Genomic DNA, 21,651 nt, shown 5'->3' with positions numbered 1-21,651 from the left:
TCAAATAAAGTGAAAATATTGGGATGATATAATATGGAAGAAAATAAGGAATCGAAATACATGTTATCATTTATTGCTTGGTAAAATAATCACTAAAGGATGTATGAAAATTATAGTAGATAAAATATGCATGTATTAATTAGTACAGTATATATATAAACAAATACATAAGAAGTCCAGTAAGCTGCTGCAACTCGTTCAGCTGCAACTCGTTCAGGACCTTGCAAGCATTTTAACATCAAATGCCTCTGTACACAAACTATATCAAGTAAAATTTGCAAGGAAGATATACAGCTTAACTGTGTAACAACAAAATCTTTGCACACTCAAAAAAATGAAACGGGAATTAGCGGCAAAAATGTTATATCATCATGATACAAACATAAGTGGCACAACAAAGCACCTAACATTGATCAATACTTCGTCGTACAACCTTACCAGTATTTATATAAACATACCTTACTTGGGATAACACAACTATTTGAATATTTATTTGCCTAATACCCTTTAAAACTAGAAATAAGTGATGAAAATACTTCTCGGCTTAAGTCAAAGTTTGAAATCAGCAACTTTGAGATAAAAAGTTGTGCTATACAGTCTTCTCTGTTATCTAGCAAACAGATATATTCTACCAAGCAAAGCTATCTAAGCACTATACAGAATAAGAGGGCAATAATGGCCCTGAAGCGCTAACCTAAGCTTAAGGTACACCAAAATTGTCAATGAAATGACCTGGTGACTATTTGACACCTCAATCTACCCATATTCAAACATAGACTTGATATTGCAAAGATTAACATTCTGACATTTTTTGGTCAAAATTGAGGCCTTGAGTGTGGTAACAAGGTTTTCTAAGATTCGACCAGCTGACCTAGTTTGTATGTACATGACCTAGATTCACATACGAGTTACATAAAGTCAAGATAGACAATCTGGCCTAGTTTTATCAAGATTGAGTGATACATGTGGCCTCTACAGAGGTAACATGGTTTTAATAAGAACTGATCTGATGACCTGATTTTTGAATGTACATGAGTGACCCAAGTTAACACTTTGCATGCTGGGAAATTGGTTGTCTGCTAATTTGTCGTCTGCTGAATTTCTAAAATGAGCATTTTCTTCTATTTTTTTCAAAGAATACTATCAGAATAGCAAACAGTTTGGATCCTGATGAGACACCACATTCTGTGGCATCTCATCTGGATCCAAACTGTTTGCAAAGGCCTTTAAAATTTGGTCCCAGCGCTGAAAGGGTTAAAACGTGGCATGATTATTGTTGAGATAATCAGTCTGAACCACGTTTCATCTAGATTGGGTCATTAATGTTGCCTTTAAGAGTGGAAACAATGTTTTCTCTAAAAATTGATCTAAAGACCTAGTGTTTGGAAACATATGACTATATCAAAACTTGGCCTAGATGTTGTAAAGATTAGCATTCTGACGATATCATCAAAAGATTGAGTTATAAATTTAGCTTCTAGTGGTAACACGGTTTTTCTAGCATTTGACCTTTAAAAACTTTGTATGCATATCGCCCAGATTCTAACTTGGCATGTAATTGTCAAAATAAATGTACCTACCAAGTTTTATCAAAGATTGAGTGATAAAGTGGTTTCTAAAGTGGTAACATTTTTTTCTAATATTTGATCTGATGACCTAGTTTTTGGACACACATGAACAAGATTCAAAATCAGCCTAGTTATTGCTCAGATAAACATTCTGACTAGGTTCTATCCAGATGAGTTGAAAAACAAGATACGGTCGGAGACAGGTGATGCTCCCCAAAGTGTTTTTTTGTCACAATATTGCACTATATATTCAGATAAAAGGAAACGTCTTGAGGGGCATAACTTTGGACAAATAATACGATGGATGGTTTAGCAACTTAAAGATTTCAAAGGGCCATAACTCTGAAAAATCATCTGACTAGAACCCGCTGATAATTCGCACATGTCCTCTTGGTAGTGAAACTTCCCATAAAGTTAAATTGAATTTCGGTCATTAATTGCTGAGAAATAGCCCAGACAAAAATTGTGCACTGACGGACGCACGGACAGACAAAGCGGCGACTATATGCTCCCCCCCAAAAAAAAATGTTGGGGGAGCATAATAAGGCCTGTCAAGTTGTAACAAGCGAATAGTTGAAAACTGAGATACAAAAAACACCACGCCTGAAAGACAGAATATATGATGCGTCCAAAGTTAGCTAAAAATGTCTGAAAGGAAGAAAATATGTTAAGTGTTTCCAATCATTTATATAAAAATGAAATATTAAAAGAACTGTTGTTATTATAAAATTCCAAATGAGTGAAATTTTACACACACAAAAAAACAACAAATAACTATTATGGAAGCTTGTTAATTGGCATTTGGTTTAATGCAATAAGTTTACATACAACAATATGCAAAGGTGACTTAAGTCCTACATGTATCTGATTTGGAAACCTTATTTGTCTGATCTAATTCCTCCATGACAAAAGCAAGGAGAGAAGTTATTTTCCATCTTTCAGCAAAGTAAATCTCTGAATTAAATTGTGTATGGCTAAATAAAACATTGATCTTTTAATACAAATTAAGACAATTAACAAGAGATGTGTTTGTAAGAAACATAATGCCCCCTCCTGCGCCCCTTTGAATTTAAAAATAAATTAATTAATCTTTAACTTGAAGGATGATCTTGACCTTTCACCACTCAATGTGCAACTCCATGAGATACACATGCATGCCTAATATCAAGTTGCTATATTCAATATTGCAAAAGTTATGGCCAATGTTGAAGTTTTCTGACGGACGCACAGACTGACAGACGGACAGTTCAACTGCTATATGCCACCCTACCGGGGGAATAAAAAGTGAATGTGATATACAATATACTGATATAAAAAGATGAACATAACCAGTTCTTAGTAAGTGGTTTTCCAATCTCTTAAGAAAAAAAAATGTTCAAAATTAGTGAAAACCACTACATGACTGAAACAAAATTAACAGACTGGTAACACAGATTCTGCTTAGTTGTGCCACACGTTCACTTTCATGTTAAGTGTCTGGAGATAAAGAACAAACAGAATACAAACACATTTGTGGAACATGTTACATCGATTTAAGGCAAATATACAGATATTACAAGCAGAACAACCTTGTTTTAATATAACAAAAAAGTGTATAAAAATTAATGTTGTAAACAACAAGGAATGTGATCATAAAACGTATGATATGTAAATCAAATCATATACGAGTACACTTCAAATATTCAAGTAATACACAAATATGGATATTTGCTTTAAAGAATACACATTATCAAATATAAACACACCGTAAACATCTTATTTGATCAACCCACAAACACTCTTCAGACACTGGTGAACGTATCCAAAAGACGATTCTTTTATTTTATTGATCAATCTATGGTTTTAACAAGAGCACCGCATAACGGGTGCCACGCTCGGCTACAGGTGCAGTTTTGAATAAATGAAAGCTTGTCAGATTTTTTTTTAAGGTCACAGTGACCTTGACCTTTGACCTAATTACCCAAAAAAGGGTGTGGCATGCAGAACTCACCAAGTCGCATCTACATATGAAGTATCAAAGTTGTAGGTGGAAGCATTTTGATTTTAGAGACAAATGTCAAGGTGTTAGCACGACGCGGACGGCAGACAGAGGACGGCAGACGACGAGCTGGCTATGACAATACATCGGGTTTTCTCCGAAAACAGCCAAGCTAATAATGACAGAGTAAGTACAGAAATAAATTGATGTTTCCCAACTGCATTGTATTTGACTCATGACCACAACAGAGTCTCCTAGACATGTAAATAATTCCAAAACAACACAACAATTACTGAGCTTTGCCAGTAGCATGACCAATACTTGTATCCCAAAACTGCTTTGTAAGCATGATTCTGGGCAAATACCTCAGTATTGGATGCATTACTGGGCATGAAAAAATGGTCTTGCATTTCTTTATTTCAAGGTGATGACATATTTGAAGTTTTAATTTTAATCGCTTTGAGAAATATGAAAGTACTTCACTATACACACCTTTAACATGTTATGCAGACTGCACTTCACAAACCTATAACGTTATGCAGACTGTTCTTCACAAACCTTTTACACGTTATGCAGGCTGCGCTTCACAAACCTATAACATGTTATGCAGACTGGGCTTCACAAACCTATAACATGTTATGCAGACTGGGCTTCACAAACCTATTACATGTTATGCAGACTGCGCTCCACAAACCTATTACATGTTATGCAGACTGCGCTCCACAAACCTATAACATGTTATACAAACTGTGCTTCACAAACCTATAACATGTTATGCAGACTGCGCTCCACAAACCTATAACATGTTATACAAACTGTGCTTCACAAACCTATAACGTTATGCAGACTGCGCTCCACAAACCTATAACATGCTATACAAACTGTGCTTCACAAACCTATAACGTTATGCAGGCTGTGCTTCACAAACATATAACATTTTATGCAGAGTGTGATTCACAAACCTATAACATAATGCAGACTGTGCTTCACAAACATATAACATGTTATGTTGACTGTGCTTTGTCACCTACCTTCAAGGGCAAATAAGTCATGAATGCGTGGAATACTGGGGATAAGTACATGTAAATGCCTTACACTTAGTAGTGATGAAATATTAGCAATTTAATTGTTTTAGAAATGTGGTACTTCGCTCCAAGTAATTTTAAGTTTGACTTTAAAGTCAAAATATAATAACTCCCAGTCAGTGCGTAAAAGATGTAACTTGCAAGGGAAAGTTTGATTATAAAATTACTCTTTAATATTTGCATAAACAAAAAGGCCATGACTTGGCCTTCGATCGACAACATCTAGACAAAACACACTTACAGACAAGTTGATTATAGTTTACTCCATCCAAGTAGCTTCTTCAACATAGTGCAGACTTTGAAAAGATTGTCTAATCATTATATAAAGACAAAAATGAAAAAGCAAACCAACTCCTGGTGGCTGTTTAAAAAAAAAATGTTTAGGAATTTAGGAAATGGTCACCCAATTTAATGTAAAAAAACAACTTTTGATCGTTATCAATATTATTGAGTAAAACATCACATTAAAGGCAAACAAAAAATGATTGCATAATTATGTAAATGCACAATTGTTAAAAATCAGGCACACTTTGTTATACAAATAGTTAAAAATATAAATTTACAAATTATGAATTTCACAGGCACAAAATTGCTAGTAATTACAGTATTTACAAGTTAAAAAGTAAAATTTCACTCTTTAAAAAATGGAATGAAACACAACTAAAAATACATATTTACGTGCGTGGTTAAAGATCTACTCTACAATTGTATATACTCATTTGTACAAACAATACTTGACAAGTGCCAATAAAAAAAAAATTCATTGAGAAATACACCGTATTATCAAACATGTTTTAAATAAAGTATTACTTATGAACAAGGAAAAAAGGCTTCTCATTAATATATTTAACTTTCTTCTACAACTTTAAGTTAGATATTCTGCATAAAAGTCATGTACTACATCCAATAAAAACCCCTGAATATGTAATAAGTACCACATACTTTTTGCAGCTCTATCTCTTTTTTCCATATACATACAATACAGAATTAAACACAACATTGCTGGTGTAAAAACATCACGGTCAAATGTAAGAATTATATATTAATGCCTTATGTATTAATTGGTTATGCTTGCTTTTTTAAAGAAATCAACTATATTCACCTGTTCTAAAATGGTGTTACATAACGCTCAAAAATTTATACAAATTGTTTGTGAGATTACTATTCAAGCAAATAGCCTCATACAGATAAATGAGTGGATACCAAAACAAGCATTTTTTACTATTTAACCCATTTATGCCTAGTGTCTAGAAAAAAGGCCTTGGCAAACAGCGTAGACTCAGATGAGACGCCGCATGATGCGGCGTCTCTTCAGGGTCTGCGCTGTTTGCTTAAAGAAATTTCTGTAAGAAATATTTTAAATATACAAAAAAATATACTAGACATCCCTTATTTTGGAAATAAATTGATCCGATTCAGAAGGATGGGAGAGTCCACTAGGCTTAAATGGGTTAACCACAACCAGACTAGGCTATCTAAGTATTTATGTTGAAAAGCACCAAGATGAGTATGAGAGATCAATGCAAAGATTTAACAAACCAGATTCTGGAAAAAAATGGGCTTATTGCATGCATGTCAAGTGCCTTTACAGATTAGCCTGTTGATTCCGCAATGGCTAATTTTGAAGATTCTTTACATTTGTACGGAATTTTGTTTAAAGGAGGTCACTTATAAACAAAAATTCTTAGTAGACAGAAAGTGTCTCCCCTGATTAGCCTCTGCAGACAGGATAATCTGACACAAAACTTTAGACTGGACAGGATAATCTGACACAAAACTTTAGACTGGACAGGATAATCTGGCACAACACTAAAGACTGGACAGGATAATCTGACACAAAACTTTAGACTGGACAGGATAATCTGACACAAAACTTTAGACTGGACAGGATAATCTGACACAAAACTTTAGACTGGACAGGATAATCTGGCACAACACTTAAGACTGGACAGGATAATCTGACACAAAACTTTAGACTGGACAGGATAATCTGACACAAAACTTTAGACTGGACAGGATAATCTGACACAAAACTTTAGACTGGACAGGATAATCTGGCACAACACTTAAGACTGGACAGGATAATCTGACACAAAACTTTAGACTGGACAGGTTAATCTGGCACAAAACTTTAGACTGGACAGGATAATCTGGCACAACACTAAAGACTGGACAGGATAATCTGACACAAAACTTTAGACTGGACAGGATAATCTGACACAAAACTTTAGACTGGACAGGATAATCTGACACAAAACTTTAGACTGGACAGGATAATCTGGCACAACACTTAAGACTGGACAGGATAATCTGACACAAAACTTTAGACTGGACAGGTTAATCTGGCACAACACTTAAGACTGGACAGGATAATCTGGCACAAAACTTTAGACTGGACAGGATAATCTGGCACAACACTAAAGACTGGACAGGATAATCTGACACAAAACTTTAGACTGGACAGGATAATCTGGCACAACACTTAAGACTGGACAGGATAATCTGGCACAACACTTTAGACTGGACAGGATAATCTGGCACAACACTTAAGACTGGACAGGATAATCTGACACAAAACTTTAGACTGGACAGGATAATCTGGCACAACACTTAAGACTGGACAGGATAATCTGGCACAACACTTTAGACTGGACAGGATAATCTGGCACAACACTTAAGACTGGACAGGATAATCTGGAACAACACTTTAGACTGGACTGGATAATCTGGCACAACACTTTAGACTGGACAGGATAATCTGGCACAACACTTTAGACTGGACAGGATAATCTGGCACAACACTTTACCAACATGCATTAAGCCCTGCTTTCCCAGAATGTGAGTTGTATGATTAGTAACATATGATTAGTAACAGAGTACACAGTGTAGAAACTGGCGCAACATTGCAAAGCATTTGGGTTTAACTTGGAAAATTATCTTTTCATTTTCCACATATTTACATCCAACCACAAACATGACACATGGAACCAGCCGAAGGATCATCAAAAAGGTCCTAAGGGACCAATAATACTACCCAACTCACTAATATGGTTGTAATTACTAGTATTTATAGACAACAGAGTATTACAGGCAGCCATTTCAACTGTTAAATATAATGTAGTTTGTAATAAATCTACTCTGATTATTAATTCTTAATGATGCACATACTATAAAATTCTAGTGTAGTATAAATTAATTATCAATAAAACTAATGCTCTAATATTTACACGTGTAATTGTCATTTTTTGTAACTGTAACATAACAGAGTATGCATGCACCACTACAATGAAGCAAATGATTCATTATACCATACTAACTGTAAAAGGACTTCCTATTATTTTTTTAAAGAATGATAAAAAATGTATTCATTGATTTTAATTCAATACATGTTATACAGAAAAGCACTGAATCAACTGAATATGAATGTGTAAATTATAGAAAATAACAACGGAGTGCAGCAATACAACATACTGTAATAAAGTGTCATAGGATATGTTTTAAATACACAACACATGGAATCATACAAATATTGGTCCTCTTTCAGAAAAAAAAACAACCATAAATGCCTTTACATTCTAAGAAATCTATATATCTGCATCCAACCAACCTGTCTTTGTGAAAAATGAATCACTGATTTACTGTATAACTATGAATAACAAATATATTTTCCAATCAAATTTTAACATGTACTGGAAGCTAATTGGAATAATTATCTTTCTCCAGGTAACTAACCATTTCAATCAATGTTTTTCCAAAACAAAGAAAAAAATATGTATATGTCAGAATACATAAAATATTAACGACCCAAAGATTATTAATGGGAATTTCGTTGAAAAAAATTTGTTCAACAAAGTTTGTTATTTGCATTAAGCTTTAACTTGCCATCATAATAATTCATGCATGAACAGCAACATTTAATTCAACTCTAAAAGCAATTTGCAAAGAATACTTTTCATGTTCATACACATGTATCTAAATACTGGTAAAAATAATGGCAATACAATATAAAATTGTGGAAAACTTATGAAACTGTGAGATTTGTTCAGTATAAACAGGAATGTTGAAAAGTATATTTTAAATAAATTTGATCAAGGTCAAATATTGTTCATATGAAATAACAGTAAACTGAGGAAACCATATTAAGGCAAGATGTTCATGTGTGAATCTATATGCCAAGATTTTCATTGAAAAATCTGGCTATGAAGAATACTGTATGGTGCTCTGATAAAGATATTGTACTTCTGAAGACAAATTACTAAGAAGTAAAAATATATTAAGTTAAACCTCTTAATTTGTTGTTCTATCTTCAAACAAGAGGACCTGAAAGGCACAAAGTCGCGCACCTTAGATAACAAGATATTATTGGGACAAATCTTCTGACCAAGTTTCACAAAGATCGGAAAATAAATGTGGCCTCTAGAGTGTTAACAAGGTTTTACTATAGCCATATAAGGAAAATGCCCCGCCCCCTGGCAGCCATGTTTTTCAACCAACCAGCATCATTTTCAAACACGTCCAAGATATTATTGGGATGAATCTTCTGACCAAGTTTCATGAAAATAGGACAATACATGTCAATGTGGCCTCTAAAGTGTTAACAAGGTTTTACTATAGCCATATAAGGAAAACTGCCCCGCCCCCTGGCGGCCATATTTTTCAACAAACCGGCATCATTTTCGAACTCGTCAAAGATATTATTGGGATGAATCTTCTAACCAAGTTTCATGAAGATAGGACAATAAATGTGGCCTCTAGAGTGTTAACAAGATTTTACTATAGCCATACATGTATATATAGCCACATAAGGAAAAATGCCCCGCCCCTTGAAAGCCATGTTCTTAAAGCAAAGGTTACCATTTTTGAACTCATCCAAGATATCAGTGGCACAAATCTTCTGAGCAAGTTTCATGAAGATCAGAAAATAAATGTGGCCTCTAGAGTGTTAACAAGGTTTTACTAAAGCCATATAAGGAAAAATGCCCCGCCCCCCTGGCAGCCATGTTTTTCAACCAACCGGCATCATTTTCGAACTCGTCCAAGATATTATTGGGATGAATCTTCTGACCAAGTTTTATGAAGAACAGACAATAAAAGTGGCCTCTAGAGGGTTAACAAGATTTTACTATAGCCATATTTAGCCATATAAGGAAAAATGCCCCGCCCCTTGGCAGCCATGTTTTTCAAGCAAACGTAACCATTTTTGAACTCATCCAACATATCATTGAAACCAATCTGCTGACCAAATTTCATGAAGATTGGACAATAAATGTGCCCTCTAGAGAGTTAACAAGGCAAATGTTGACGCCACACAACAGACAACGGATGATGGACAAAAAGCGATCACAAAAGCTCACCATGAGCACAACGTCCATGAGCACGTTGTGCTCAGGTGAGCTAAAAAAAATATTCCATTTTAAAACAAAATGTTTTTCCTTGGCACACTACATTTTGTAAGGAAAATGTAAAGGATAAACTTGATTAAAGGGTAACAATGGGACTGTCACTCTCTGATTTTTGTGTCCCACCCTCCTTTTGCTGCCGTCCACTTCCGTTGGCTTTCAGCTCACCACTTCCATTACTCCTGCCACTGTTGTTACTTCGATCACTTCTGTACAATTTCTCGACTTTTTTCAACTTTTCCACTCTTTCACCACCGGCCTCGTTGTTGCTGCGACTTTTGTCAGATTTGTCACTGCGTTCACTTTTTGAACTCTTGTTCAAATAGTCCTGAACCTCGTCCTCATCATCGTGCTCTGCAACGAGATCGCTTTCATACGACTTGGAAGATTGCCGCGAATGCCCCGAAGCAGACGACAAATGTGACCCAGCGGACATCTGCGAGCCTCGTCCCACCGCACCCCGGTACGAGGCCAACGTCAATCGCTGGTTAACTGGTTTCACAGTGATAATCAGATTAGAACTGTTAGCCACCATCATATCCGTGACTTGATCTAGTGTCTTACCGTGCACTTCGATACCATTTACCTCCAGCACTTCATCATTCACTGCCAACAGACCTGTACTTTCTGCCAGCCCACCTGGCACAAGTCGGGAGATAAAAATACCTGGAACCTTATCAACACCCTGCGGCGTGACTCTGACACTGGTACCATCTCGGATGTAGAAGCCCAGGGGTTTATCAGAGCCGTTCTTCATCAGCTTTACTCTTCGATGGGTTTCAGGCACAATGTCTACGTCAATAATAGCAGATACTCTTCGGAAGTCTTCTGGAAGACCAATGGGAATGCGACGTCGCTCCGGGCGCGCCTGGGTTTCACTACTGAGTATCTTACCCAATGGCGTCTTCTTTTTGAGTTGCATAGTTCCGTAACCGTTGAGTTCTCCATAGCTTTCACCTTAAACAGTGAGAAATACAATTTATATCACCGTTCTATGAATTATCCCATGATAATAAAAGAGAGGTATTGTCATAATGTCAATGCGTTGAAAGAAAAAATGCTTGATAACATACATGAAACAATTAGGTAAGCAGTTAAACAATCATGGAGAAGAAAATGAAAATTCCAAATATTCTAATCCAAATAATTTATATGTATTCATCACATTGTTATATTTGAAGGGCTGGAAATTGAGATACAAAAAATATTTTTTTTTAAATAACATGTGTCCGAATATTTAGATACAACAATTAAGGTGTCCGAAAAATATAATTACATTGAAATAAATGCAATAGATCAATGTACAATGTACAACAAGAAATGTGTTTGTCAGAAACACTATGTCCCCTTCTGTGCCGCTTTTTTTTTTTACCTTTGACCTTGAAGGATGACCTTGAACTTGACCTTTCACCACTCAAAATCTGCGGCTCCATGAGATACACATGCATGCCAAATATCAAGTTGCTATCTTCAATAATGCAAAAGTATTCATAAAATTAGCGATTTTGGCCACATATATTTGACCTCTGACCTTGAAGGATGACCTTGACCTTCCACCACTCAAAATGTGCAGCTCCATGAGATACATATGCATGCCAAATATCAAGTTGCTATCTTCAATATTGCAAAGGTTATTGCAAATGTTAAAGTTGGCGCAAACCAACAGACCAACCAACCAACAGACAGGGCAAAAACAATATGTCCCCCACTATAGTGGGTGGGGGACATAAAAAATTTCTTGTGATAAATTCTTCTATTTCTGCTTAACAAAAATAAATAAAACTTCACAGCCTTGCTTACTCTTGCCTGAAATGGTATACGTGTAGAACAAGAGAGCCTGAAAGGCCCAAAGTCGCTTACCTGAGATAACAAGATATTATTGGGACAAATCTTCTAACCAAGTTTCATGAAGATCAGAAAATAAATGTGGCTTCTACAGTGTAAACAAGGTTTTACTATAGCCATATAAGGAAAATGCCCCGCCCCCTGGCAGCCATGTTTTTCAACCAACCGGCATCATTTTTGAACTCGTCCAAGATATTATCGGGATGAATCTTCTGACCAAGTTTCATAAAGATCGGACAGTAAATGTTGCCTCTAGAGTGTTAACAAGCTTTTACATGTACTATAGCCATGTAAGGAAAAATGCCCCGCCCCTTGGAAGCCATGTTTTTCAAGCAAACATAATTATTTTCAAACTCATCCAAGATATCATTGAGACCAATCTACTAACAAAATTTCATGAAGTTTGGACAATTAATGTGGCCTCTAGAGTGTTAATAAGGTTTTACTATAGCCGTTTATAGCCATATAAGGAAAAATGCCCCGCCCCCTGGTGGCCATGTTTTTAAAGCAACCAAAACCATTTTCAAACTCATCCAAGATATCATTGGGACAAATCTTCTGACTGAGTTTCATGATGATCTGGAAATAAATGTGACCTCTAGAGTGTTAACAAGGTTTTACTATAGCCATATAAGGAAAAATGCCCCGCCACCGTGGTGGCCATGTTTTTCAACCAACCTGCATCATTTTTTAACTCCTCCAAGATATTATTGGGATGAATCTTCTGACCGAGTTTAATGAAGATCGTACTATAAATGTGGTCTCTAGAGTGTTAACAAGATTTTACTATAGCCATATAAGGAAAAATGCCCGGTCTCTTGGCAGCCATGTTTTTCAAGCAAACGTAACCATTTTCAAACTCATCCAAGATATCAATAAGACAAATCTTCTGACAAAATTTCATGAAGATTGGATAATAAATGTGGCCTCTAGAGTGTTGACAAGGTATTACTATAGCCATATAAGGAAAAATGACCCTCCCCCTGGGGGCCATGTTTTTCAACCAACCGGCATCATTTTTGAACTCGTCCAAGATATTATTGGGATGAATCTTCTGACCAAGTTTGATGAAGATTGGACAATAAATGTGGACTCTAGAGTGTTAACAAGATTTTACTATAGCCATATATTAGGAAAAATGCCCCGCCCCTTTGCAGCCATGTTTTTCAAGCAAAGGTTACCATTTTTTAATTCATCCAAGATATCATTGGGACAAATCTTCTGAGCAAATTTCATGAAGATCTGAAAATAAATGTGGCCTCTAGAGTGTCAACAAGGTTTTACTATAGCCATATAAGGAAATATAGAGAAAACTGCCCCGCCCCCTGGCGGCCATGTTTTTTTACCGATCTGGACCATTTTCACCTTTTTCGAACTCGTCCGAGATATCAATGAAACCAATTATTTGACCAAGATTCATGATGATTGGGCAAAAATTGTGACTTCTAGAGTGTTCACAAGGTTTCTCTATAGCCATATAAGGAATACTGTCACGCCCCCTGGTGGCCATGTTTTTCAATGGACCGAAACCATTTTTGAGCTCAACCAACATTTCATTTCGACAAACATTTTGACAAAGTAACATGAAGATTTGGCATCAAATGTGACTTCTACAGTGTTCACAAGGATTTTCTTTTTTTTGACCTAGTGACCTAGATTTTGACCCAGCATGACCCAGTTTTGAACTCAGGCGAGGTATCAATGGGACAAATGTTCTTGACAAAGTTTCATGAAGATCGGACAATAAATGTGGCCTCTAGAGTGTTCACAAGGCAAAATGTTGACTCCGCACGACGGACGACTAACGACAGACAAAATGTGATCACAAAAGATCACCATGAGCACGTTGTGCTCAGGTGAGCTAATAAAAAGTGAACACAGTAAACATTCTGCTTCGTTAATAGGATGACACTGTTTCAAACCATTAATACATGGTTATTTACCAAATTACGCGAATGTAATGGTCCACTGCCCTCAGGCATGCATCTTCAAGATTAGATATGACCTTAATCTGGTTGTAAAAATCTATAATCAAAGTATCACAAGATAAGCGAAAACATGTGGGCCGAAGTCTGTAGAATAGCGCGGTAAAATATTCTGTCAGAAACTTAAGAGTCACGAAAAATAATTATTTTTGCTAAAAAAGAGGGTTTTTAAAAAACTAAGAGTGTCCGAAAACAAGAGTAATTACAGTAATGGGCGTGGTCTAGAATATTGTTGCATCCCCAAACAAAATTGCATAACGCAAATAATTTCTCCTTGCAAATTAAACTTCTTACTTGATCATTGTTATGTCATAATTTCATCACATCCTCTTGTATGAGTGCCTCTGAATACAAATCTTATTTGTATCTTTGGGATATGTATATAAACTTATATACTTTCTTCTTATGTCAAACATAAATTAATTATACAGTGGATAAACATTAAATGACAACAGACTTCAACCTCACATTTATGCCAGAGTTCGACAATAATGATCCTTCCAAATTTTTTCAAATACAATTTTCCAAAAGGTAAATGTAGCTGGTTTGTTGTTCTTGTCACTTCTGCTTAAAGAAAAAAATCGTGACATTTTTATTAAAATTTCTGGGATACTGTGAAATCATTTATTTTCGACAGCACAAAATTTTGTCATATTTATAAAAATGACGATTTCGTCAGCACTTAAATTCGCCGATTTCTGATTTTGAATTTTTAAAAAATGCGTCAGTCACTATCCGATTTGTGTGTAATACATATTCGCGATTAATCGCAGTTGCGAAAAATCGTGGTACGAATGCGGGAACACACTTGAGAATCACTGCAGGAGGTGGGGCCTGTTTGTCACATGCCAATTAACTAGTCTTTTGTTATCAAGGGACAGTAATGGACCCTCTTAATGTATGCCATTCACACGTTCATTAATTGTTATGATTAGCGGACAAGTGGAATCGAATAACCGTTAACGAATGTTTGTAACAACGAAGCCAATTGCCAATTAGTCTTAAAGCTGGACTGATTTAAAAAAATTGTCCATGTTGTGTTAATGAAACAATGTTGTTTCCTGTTTTTTGCCCTCTAAATGAAATGAAGTATTTTTTTGCAAGCAAATCAAACTAGTCACTTTTGTTTATTTTCTTGGGTATGTGTTCTAGTTGGTATGATTTTTATTAAAATGCTGTCAATACCATTTTAAAACTGTTTGTGTTATACGAAAGAGGTTCCAATTTGTTAAGTGTTTTTTTTCAAATAAAATGCTTTTTTATTCTGATATCAACATTAAAATTATAAACTCTATGTGTGTGTTTGTTCTTAAAAAGTAAACTACCGGTATATAAATCAATAATGTCAATAATTTAAAAATAAATAAATTGATACATATAAAATAGTAATAAGTGTGGTTAAACGCAAACAATCAAACAACAAACAGCAATTAAAATATTCTTTATTAATTTGTGATAAATAAGCATGTTAATTGATCACACATCGTCATCTTTTCATTTGGTTTATTGTCTTTCATCGGCATTTGCTGTGTGATGGCTAATATGCAACACCACTGAAAAACACAATGCACCTAATGGGTAATAAAGTTATAAACAATTAGCGCTAATTCATTACCAGTCTACATAAACGAAGTCAATGCATTCGATACAGCTGTACTGCACACGCGTTTTAAAGAAGTGTAACGTGTCAGTTAAGTACCTTGTGTAATCTACATCCCTTTGTGTCAAAACCAGATTAATCTTGATTACGAAACAGCAGTGAATGTGTGCATGGATTATGTTGGAATTTAATGCCTCATGTCTACGGTAAAGTTTTAAAATATTGTTCAACTTAGTGTTTGTTTTTGTTCAAACATAGAGCATGATTGATCGTTAGGATCTTAAATTCGCCGATCGGTCCACTGACGAAATTTATGAAAATTAATGCCTGACGATTAATAATGGTTTCACAGTATTTGACTTTGTAACATTTAAAGCTAATAAATAAATTTTACTTCATTTACGTTTAAAACTAAATCGGGCAAATATTGACTATAATTTTGTCTTAGAATTTCATAAAAAACAAACAATTTTTTTAAACAAACATGCACCTGACTTCATAAATAGAATCCTGGAATGGGGCCTCTATTTGACAAGACCATGGTATTCCCATTGAACATGCGTACATCAGGCAACAAATATGCATCCATCTACACATGTAGCACTGTTCCCAATCAGGGCTCCCACTGCATGGCTCAACATTTTCTATAGCCAAATTTACCTTTTTTATGTTTTAAATCATCTTTTTTCTGGATATTTTAAGGGTGAAAATGTAGAAAATGGAAAAAAATGTAGCCAAATGGAATTTTGTGTAGCCAAATTTTCTTATTTGTAGCCATTGGCTAATTTGGTGAATGGCAGAGTAAGCCCTGTTAATTATCAAGTAATCAACAATTAAATTAAATTTTGACTGAATTCAACATGTATAACCTATTTTCTTAAAATGGGGGGAACATGAAATTAGAATTTTATGAAAATCATCTTGCATTTGTTTGCATAAATATACATGCAAATGAAATATTTGTTTACTGACATCTGTTTTGGGAAAGTAATGTCAGATTTTGGGGAAAATGTATTTTCTGCCATAGGAAAACAGCCTATAACAGGCAGTAATTTTTGACAAAATATCACTTCAATGAACTTTAGATCTAATGACTTTGCCTTATTTTAAGATTCCACACAATTTAATATCAAGAAATTGAATGAATCAACAGTGTAATGACACTCTTAACCCGTTTATGCCTAGCGTCTAGAAAAAAGGTCTTGACAACCAGCGAATACCCATGATGCGGCGTCTCATCAGGGTCTGCGCTGTTTGCTTAAACGAATTTCTGTAAGAAATATTCTAAATATAGAAATAAATATACTAGACATCCCTAATTTTGGAAATAAATTGATCCAATATAGAAGAATGGGAGAGTCCACTTGGCATAAATGGGTTAAGCTCTCTGCACTCTCCAGGCTGCAATGTTATCGATTTTATAGCCACTTAATTGCCTTGATTGAGATAACAGCTCTTGTTCACAGACACCAATTAAGTCTGGTAGATAACACAATGCAGCAGAACACCATAACACCACCCACCACTATACTGCCCTGAACTGATAAATCTTTACAACCTGTCCTCCTAGTATTACAAGGCATGATGTTGAATTTCAGAAATGTGCTTGCCTTTTCCCAGGCACACCACAGGACTTAAGAGCCTATTTGTAAATGGTTGCTGTTTTTATTGTCAATTTAGTGTTAGTATTCCCAAGTACATTTAAGTGTAGTTTCTATACCCTGTGTACATCTTAGTATACTTATAAGTACCCAGGGTTCATCAAAGTAGTACCCCCAAGGACAACGACCGATTGAGCATAACTACAAAAAATCTGAGCAAGAGTTATGGTCATTGTATTCCGCACTTCCTATAGCTTGAAGATTTCTATAGTGTTAGTATAAGTGTTAATTTTCAGTTGAATACCATTCATAGTTAAGATGAATATAATATTATGTTTTATTTCAATCCCCTCAATACTTGTGAAATAATATTTCACACATGAAAAATTTACAAACTTACAAAGGGCAATAACTTAATGATCAGGTGAGCTAAAAAAATGACAGAGTACAATAAATCTTGACCAAAACACAAAGATGGTCTAGGCCCCTTTGTCTAAGCAAATAATGAAGAAAGGCTTCATCTTTACCATACTTCACTTATTGACCCAGGGCTTTCCTTTGACCCGAGCTCCCGTGTTTTGAAGCTTGAAAATTACAGAAGACCCTAGTTTGACTTGTGAGAAAATTACGTCATGCGTCACATTTGACCCGGGGGAATGTACCGACTTGCGTCAACAAGATCAAAAGTTGTTAAGACTCGGCGATAATTAGCTTGGGGTGGAGTATCTTTTGGTAGACGCTAACCGTTATCGCCCGTTTCCAATCATTGAAGCACAAGTCCGCCCAGTAGGCGGAGTTTGGCCCATTGAGAAATCTAGTAATGACCAATTAAAACACTGCTGGTTCGATGACGCGTGTATCAACGTTCCATTATTTATCTGAGCGTTTGTTATCAGCTGTTTGCAGAAACGACATGTATTTAACCCACCAAAATAGAATGGACTCACCCGCGTCAGTTTTAATAATATCCAATATATAATAATAACATTCATATCCAATATATAATAATAACATTCATATCCACAATAATTTGATAAATACTTCCACAATATGTCAGAATGTATTTCCAAAGCTAAATACATCCAACCCTGTTTTATTTCATGTTTGCTGCGTTCAAAGACGCGCGAAAAATATGCTGGCATATGTACTGTCTACAACGTCACATTAAGGTCGCCGTGGTGTAATGGATATGGTGTCCGCCTAGCGACCGGGAGGTCACGGGTTCGATCCCCGCTGTGGTAGCGTTCTTTCGATCTCCCATATAGACACCAAGTACTGGTTCTAGGCCCAGGAAACGGACTCAAGAGCATTTCAAATAAGTAGGAATTACTTTCTATGCAATCGAGCTAAAATAAATAGGTTTAAACTAACCAACGTCACATTACACGCTTTGCATCAGAGTTGCTAAAAATAACCATAGAACCGGTATAATTGACATTGAGGCAAAGTGACAATTTTGGATGTTGCATATGCTAATTGATTACATTAAGACGGCAAAGAAAAACAGCGTGTTTGTCGCACATCTTCGGTGAAGATGGCACATGAAACAATTAAATCCGGATTTGAGCCGTCCAGGGTTGATTTTGAGATGATTGTAAATCCGATTACCGGTAGTTAGTTTAAGGGGTTATTTATTTCTGATTTTTGATGGTAAACGGCTGGCACTGACATGAGCAGTAACTGACGAAACATATTCGCTACTTAACAAAAACCATACCATTCTACGTTGCTAATGTCCGCCATCTATATACTATCTATTAGCAAAGTAAAGCACTGCAATATCATACTTTAAAACAATATGTCAACTGAATTATATATTGATTGCGTATTTGCTAGATTACTTATTACTGGCTTTCATTTTCTGCAGTCAAACAAAACATTTTATTTAATCGCAAGAGACATATATCGATGTGTTTTCGGACAGTCGTTTTCGGTACGGTATGGGTCGTCGATTTTAATTCATTTTCAACGATCTTTATAACATTTTTATAGAATGATGAATACACATGCAGTGTTACGGATGGTTTGATTGATAAAATTTTGCATTGTACTCACAAGAAGTTGCACATAGAAAGAAAATAACAATAAGCTAGGGCTCGAGGGGCTCTGTCCTCTATTCCCCATCATCCTACGGTCTCTGAATCTCTGATTAATTTTCCGGATTTCGAATTTGGGACAATTGACACCCCTGATATATAATATATATTATGTCACTACCAGTGCGAGTGTTTTTTTTTTCGTATTGATATTTCACTATGCTCATAATGTTGGTCACAATGTATGTTTACATTGTGTCTTTTATTGACTGGAATATAAGAACTAAATGTTTAGATATTTGTTAATTTGTTGCTTTTTATATATTATATCTAAGTAATTTGCTTAAAGTACAAAAGATCATTGACTCTCCTGTGTTATTATTATGACTCATACAAATTTGATTTGACTCTTGAAAATTTGGTCCCAAGAGTCATTGACTCTTGAGATTTTAGGTCTAAGGAAAGCCCTGTGACCTATGGCTAAGGTGAAATTGCCTCCCAGTTTTTGTATTCATGTAAGTACTGCTTTCAAAACAATGAGGGGGGGGGGGGGGGGTCATCCAAATTTCAAAAGAAGAGTTTTCTAATAATTAGCTTAATTAATTAGCAGATAAACACTAACAAAGTGAAGAAGTACTGGCTTTAAACGAAAATAAATAATTTATATTTTATTTCGTTTCTGATTTGCTCAGGACTGTTATGCATACAAAATGTCCAAAAATTACCACCAAGCCCGCAAAACTTCCAAAATCAGATGCATGGAAATTCATACTTGTTCACAGGTTCATGCAAGCCCACTGGCATTAAGAGTCAATGTTACTCACGCAACAATAATGACAAATCAGAAAGCGTTTATGTATAAGAATAAATACAAAGATTAAATACCTTTTTTCTGAACATTTATCCTGAGTGCTGGTTTAGCCGTATTTAAGGCCAGGTGGAAATTGTCATCATTGTTGATGGGGAGAAGATCTCCGTGAATGTCAGTATATGTTATTATAAATGGAATGTCAACCAGGAAATGCAAGCGCTCAACAATACCATGAAATTCATCAAATTTATGTTGTTTTCCTCTATCCACAGAAAATCTTCTGAATTCTGCATCAAACTGAAATGACAAGAAAGATAAGAATAAACACATACATAAAACGGTATGCAAGTGTGGCAATGCAAATAACTTAAAATTATTAAGTAGAGAAAACTGCTCAAAATCCACATGTTCATTTATGAAGTGATTTTGAACTGATTGAATTAAAGGAACTTTAGCAACTAGGTTTAATAGTACCAAATCAGAGCTTAACCTAAGTTCAAATTTCAGGAAGAAGTGACCTCTCCCTCCGCTGAAATTAAGGAGAAGTGAGACCATGTAAAGTAGAAGTGGTTTCTGTTCAGCATTCAATCAACACATCACTTGTTTTATACCATTCATGATCCTATGCCCAACATCATTAATCAGAAACAACTCACATTTGACAGTTTTAGCGAAAACATTCACAACTATATTGTTGTGTTATTGATGTATTTATATAAGTTTAATGATTATATTTAATAAATGTACGTTTCAATATATTTTATTTCAATAATATGCTGTATACTGTACAGCTTGAAAAACACAATAAAGCTGAATATGAATATGAATCTGATTATACTCAGATCAACTAACAAAAAAAGCGATGTGTTTGTGAAACCCTATGTCACCATATATTTGACCTTTGACCTTAAAGGATGACCCTGACCTTTCACCACTCAAAATGTGCAGCTCCATGAGATACACATGCATGCCAAATATCAAGTTGCTGTCTTCAATATTGCAAGTGAACATTAAATGAGCGATTTTGACCCATATATTTGACCTTTGCCCTTGAAGGATGACCTTGACCTTTCACCACTCAAAATGTGCAGTTCCATGAGATACACATGCATGCCAATTATCAAGTTGCTATCTTCAATAGTGTAAAAGTTATGGTCTATGTTTAAGTTTTCGGACGGACGAACAGACTGAAAGACCGATATATGGACTGACAGACTTTTCAACTGCTATATGCCAACCTTCCGGGGCATAATTAGTTATTAGTGTACGTGTAGGGCTTATATGAAGTCTGCATTTTTATTTACTAAAATAGTAAGTTCTGATTGTTTTAAAGCCAGGGACTACCCTAGGCCTTAAAAATAGGGAGAAGTGACTTCTCCTTTTTTCTGAAACAGGGAGAAGTTTTGAAAATCAGGGAGACGTTTGTGCTAACAATAACAAAAACAAAACATGTTCATTTCACAAATTTTATTATTTCTATCATTAAACTATGTTTAATTGTAAAAACAATAAATTGTCATTAAAATCTACTTCATTATAACACATTTAAGTCATTTAACACATTGAAGGAATTTAAGATATGTACCGGTAGCACTGTTTCTTCACATATTTATCGTCATTATATTTTCATCATCCCTATGATTGCTTATGTAACAAAAGACAATCTTAATACATGGAACATCTAGTATATCAATTACTGTTTATCCGAATACTACACTACACCATCCATGATTTTTGCCGCGA

The 21,651-nt window shown here is 35.3% G+C and overlaps 1 protein-coding gene across 4 annotated transcripts in view; it reads right to left on the bottom strand.

Moving 5' to 3' along the window:
* The window catches only part of LOC127843633 (partitioning defective protein 6-like), an 82,962-nt gene that overhangs the window by 57,651 nt on the left and 3,660 nt on the right, over window positions 1-21,651 (bottom strand). The window contains exons 2-3 of one of the 4 annotated variants that reach the window (XR_008032250.1): window positions 19,983-20,205; window positions 4,139-10,987 (exon numbers count right to left, since the gene is read on the bottom strand). The exons of 1 other annotated variant lie outside the window; for it this stretch is intronic. Coding sequence is in view for 1 of the 3 variants with exons in the window: in XM_052373330.1 (XP_052229290.1) it covers window positions 10,110-10,987; window positions 19,983-20,205 (1,101 nt within the window). In the remaining 2 variants the exon portion in view is untranslated. Of the gene's footprint in view, window positions 1-57; window positions 10,988-19,982; window positions 20,206-21,651 lie in introns of those variants that run through there. 2 more of the 4 variants (XR_008032251.1, XM_052373330.1) reach the window with 2 other exon arrangements.

This window comes from Dreissena polymorpha, chromosome 9 (genome assembly GCF_020536995.1).
Source record: "Dreissena polymorpha isolate Duluth1 chromosome 9, UMN_Dpol_1.0, whole genome shotgun sequence".
Lineage (NCBI taxonomy): Eukaryota > Metazoa > Mollusca > Bivalvia > Myida > Dreissenidae > Dreissena > Dreissena polymorpha.
This window is presented reverse-complemented; position numbering and strand designations above follow the sequence as displayed.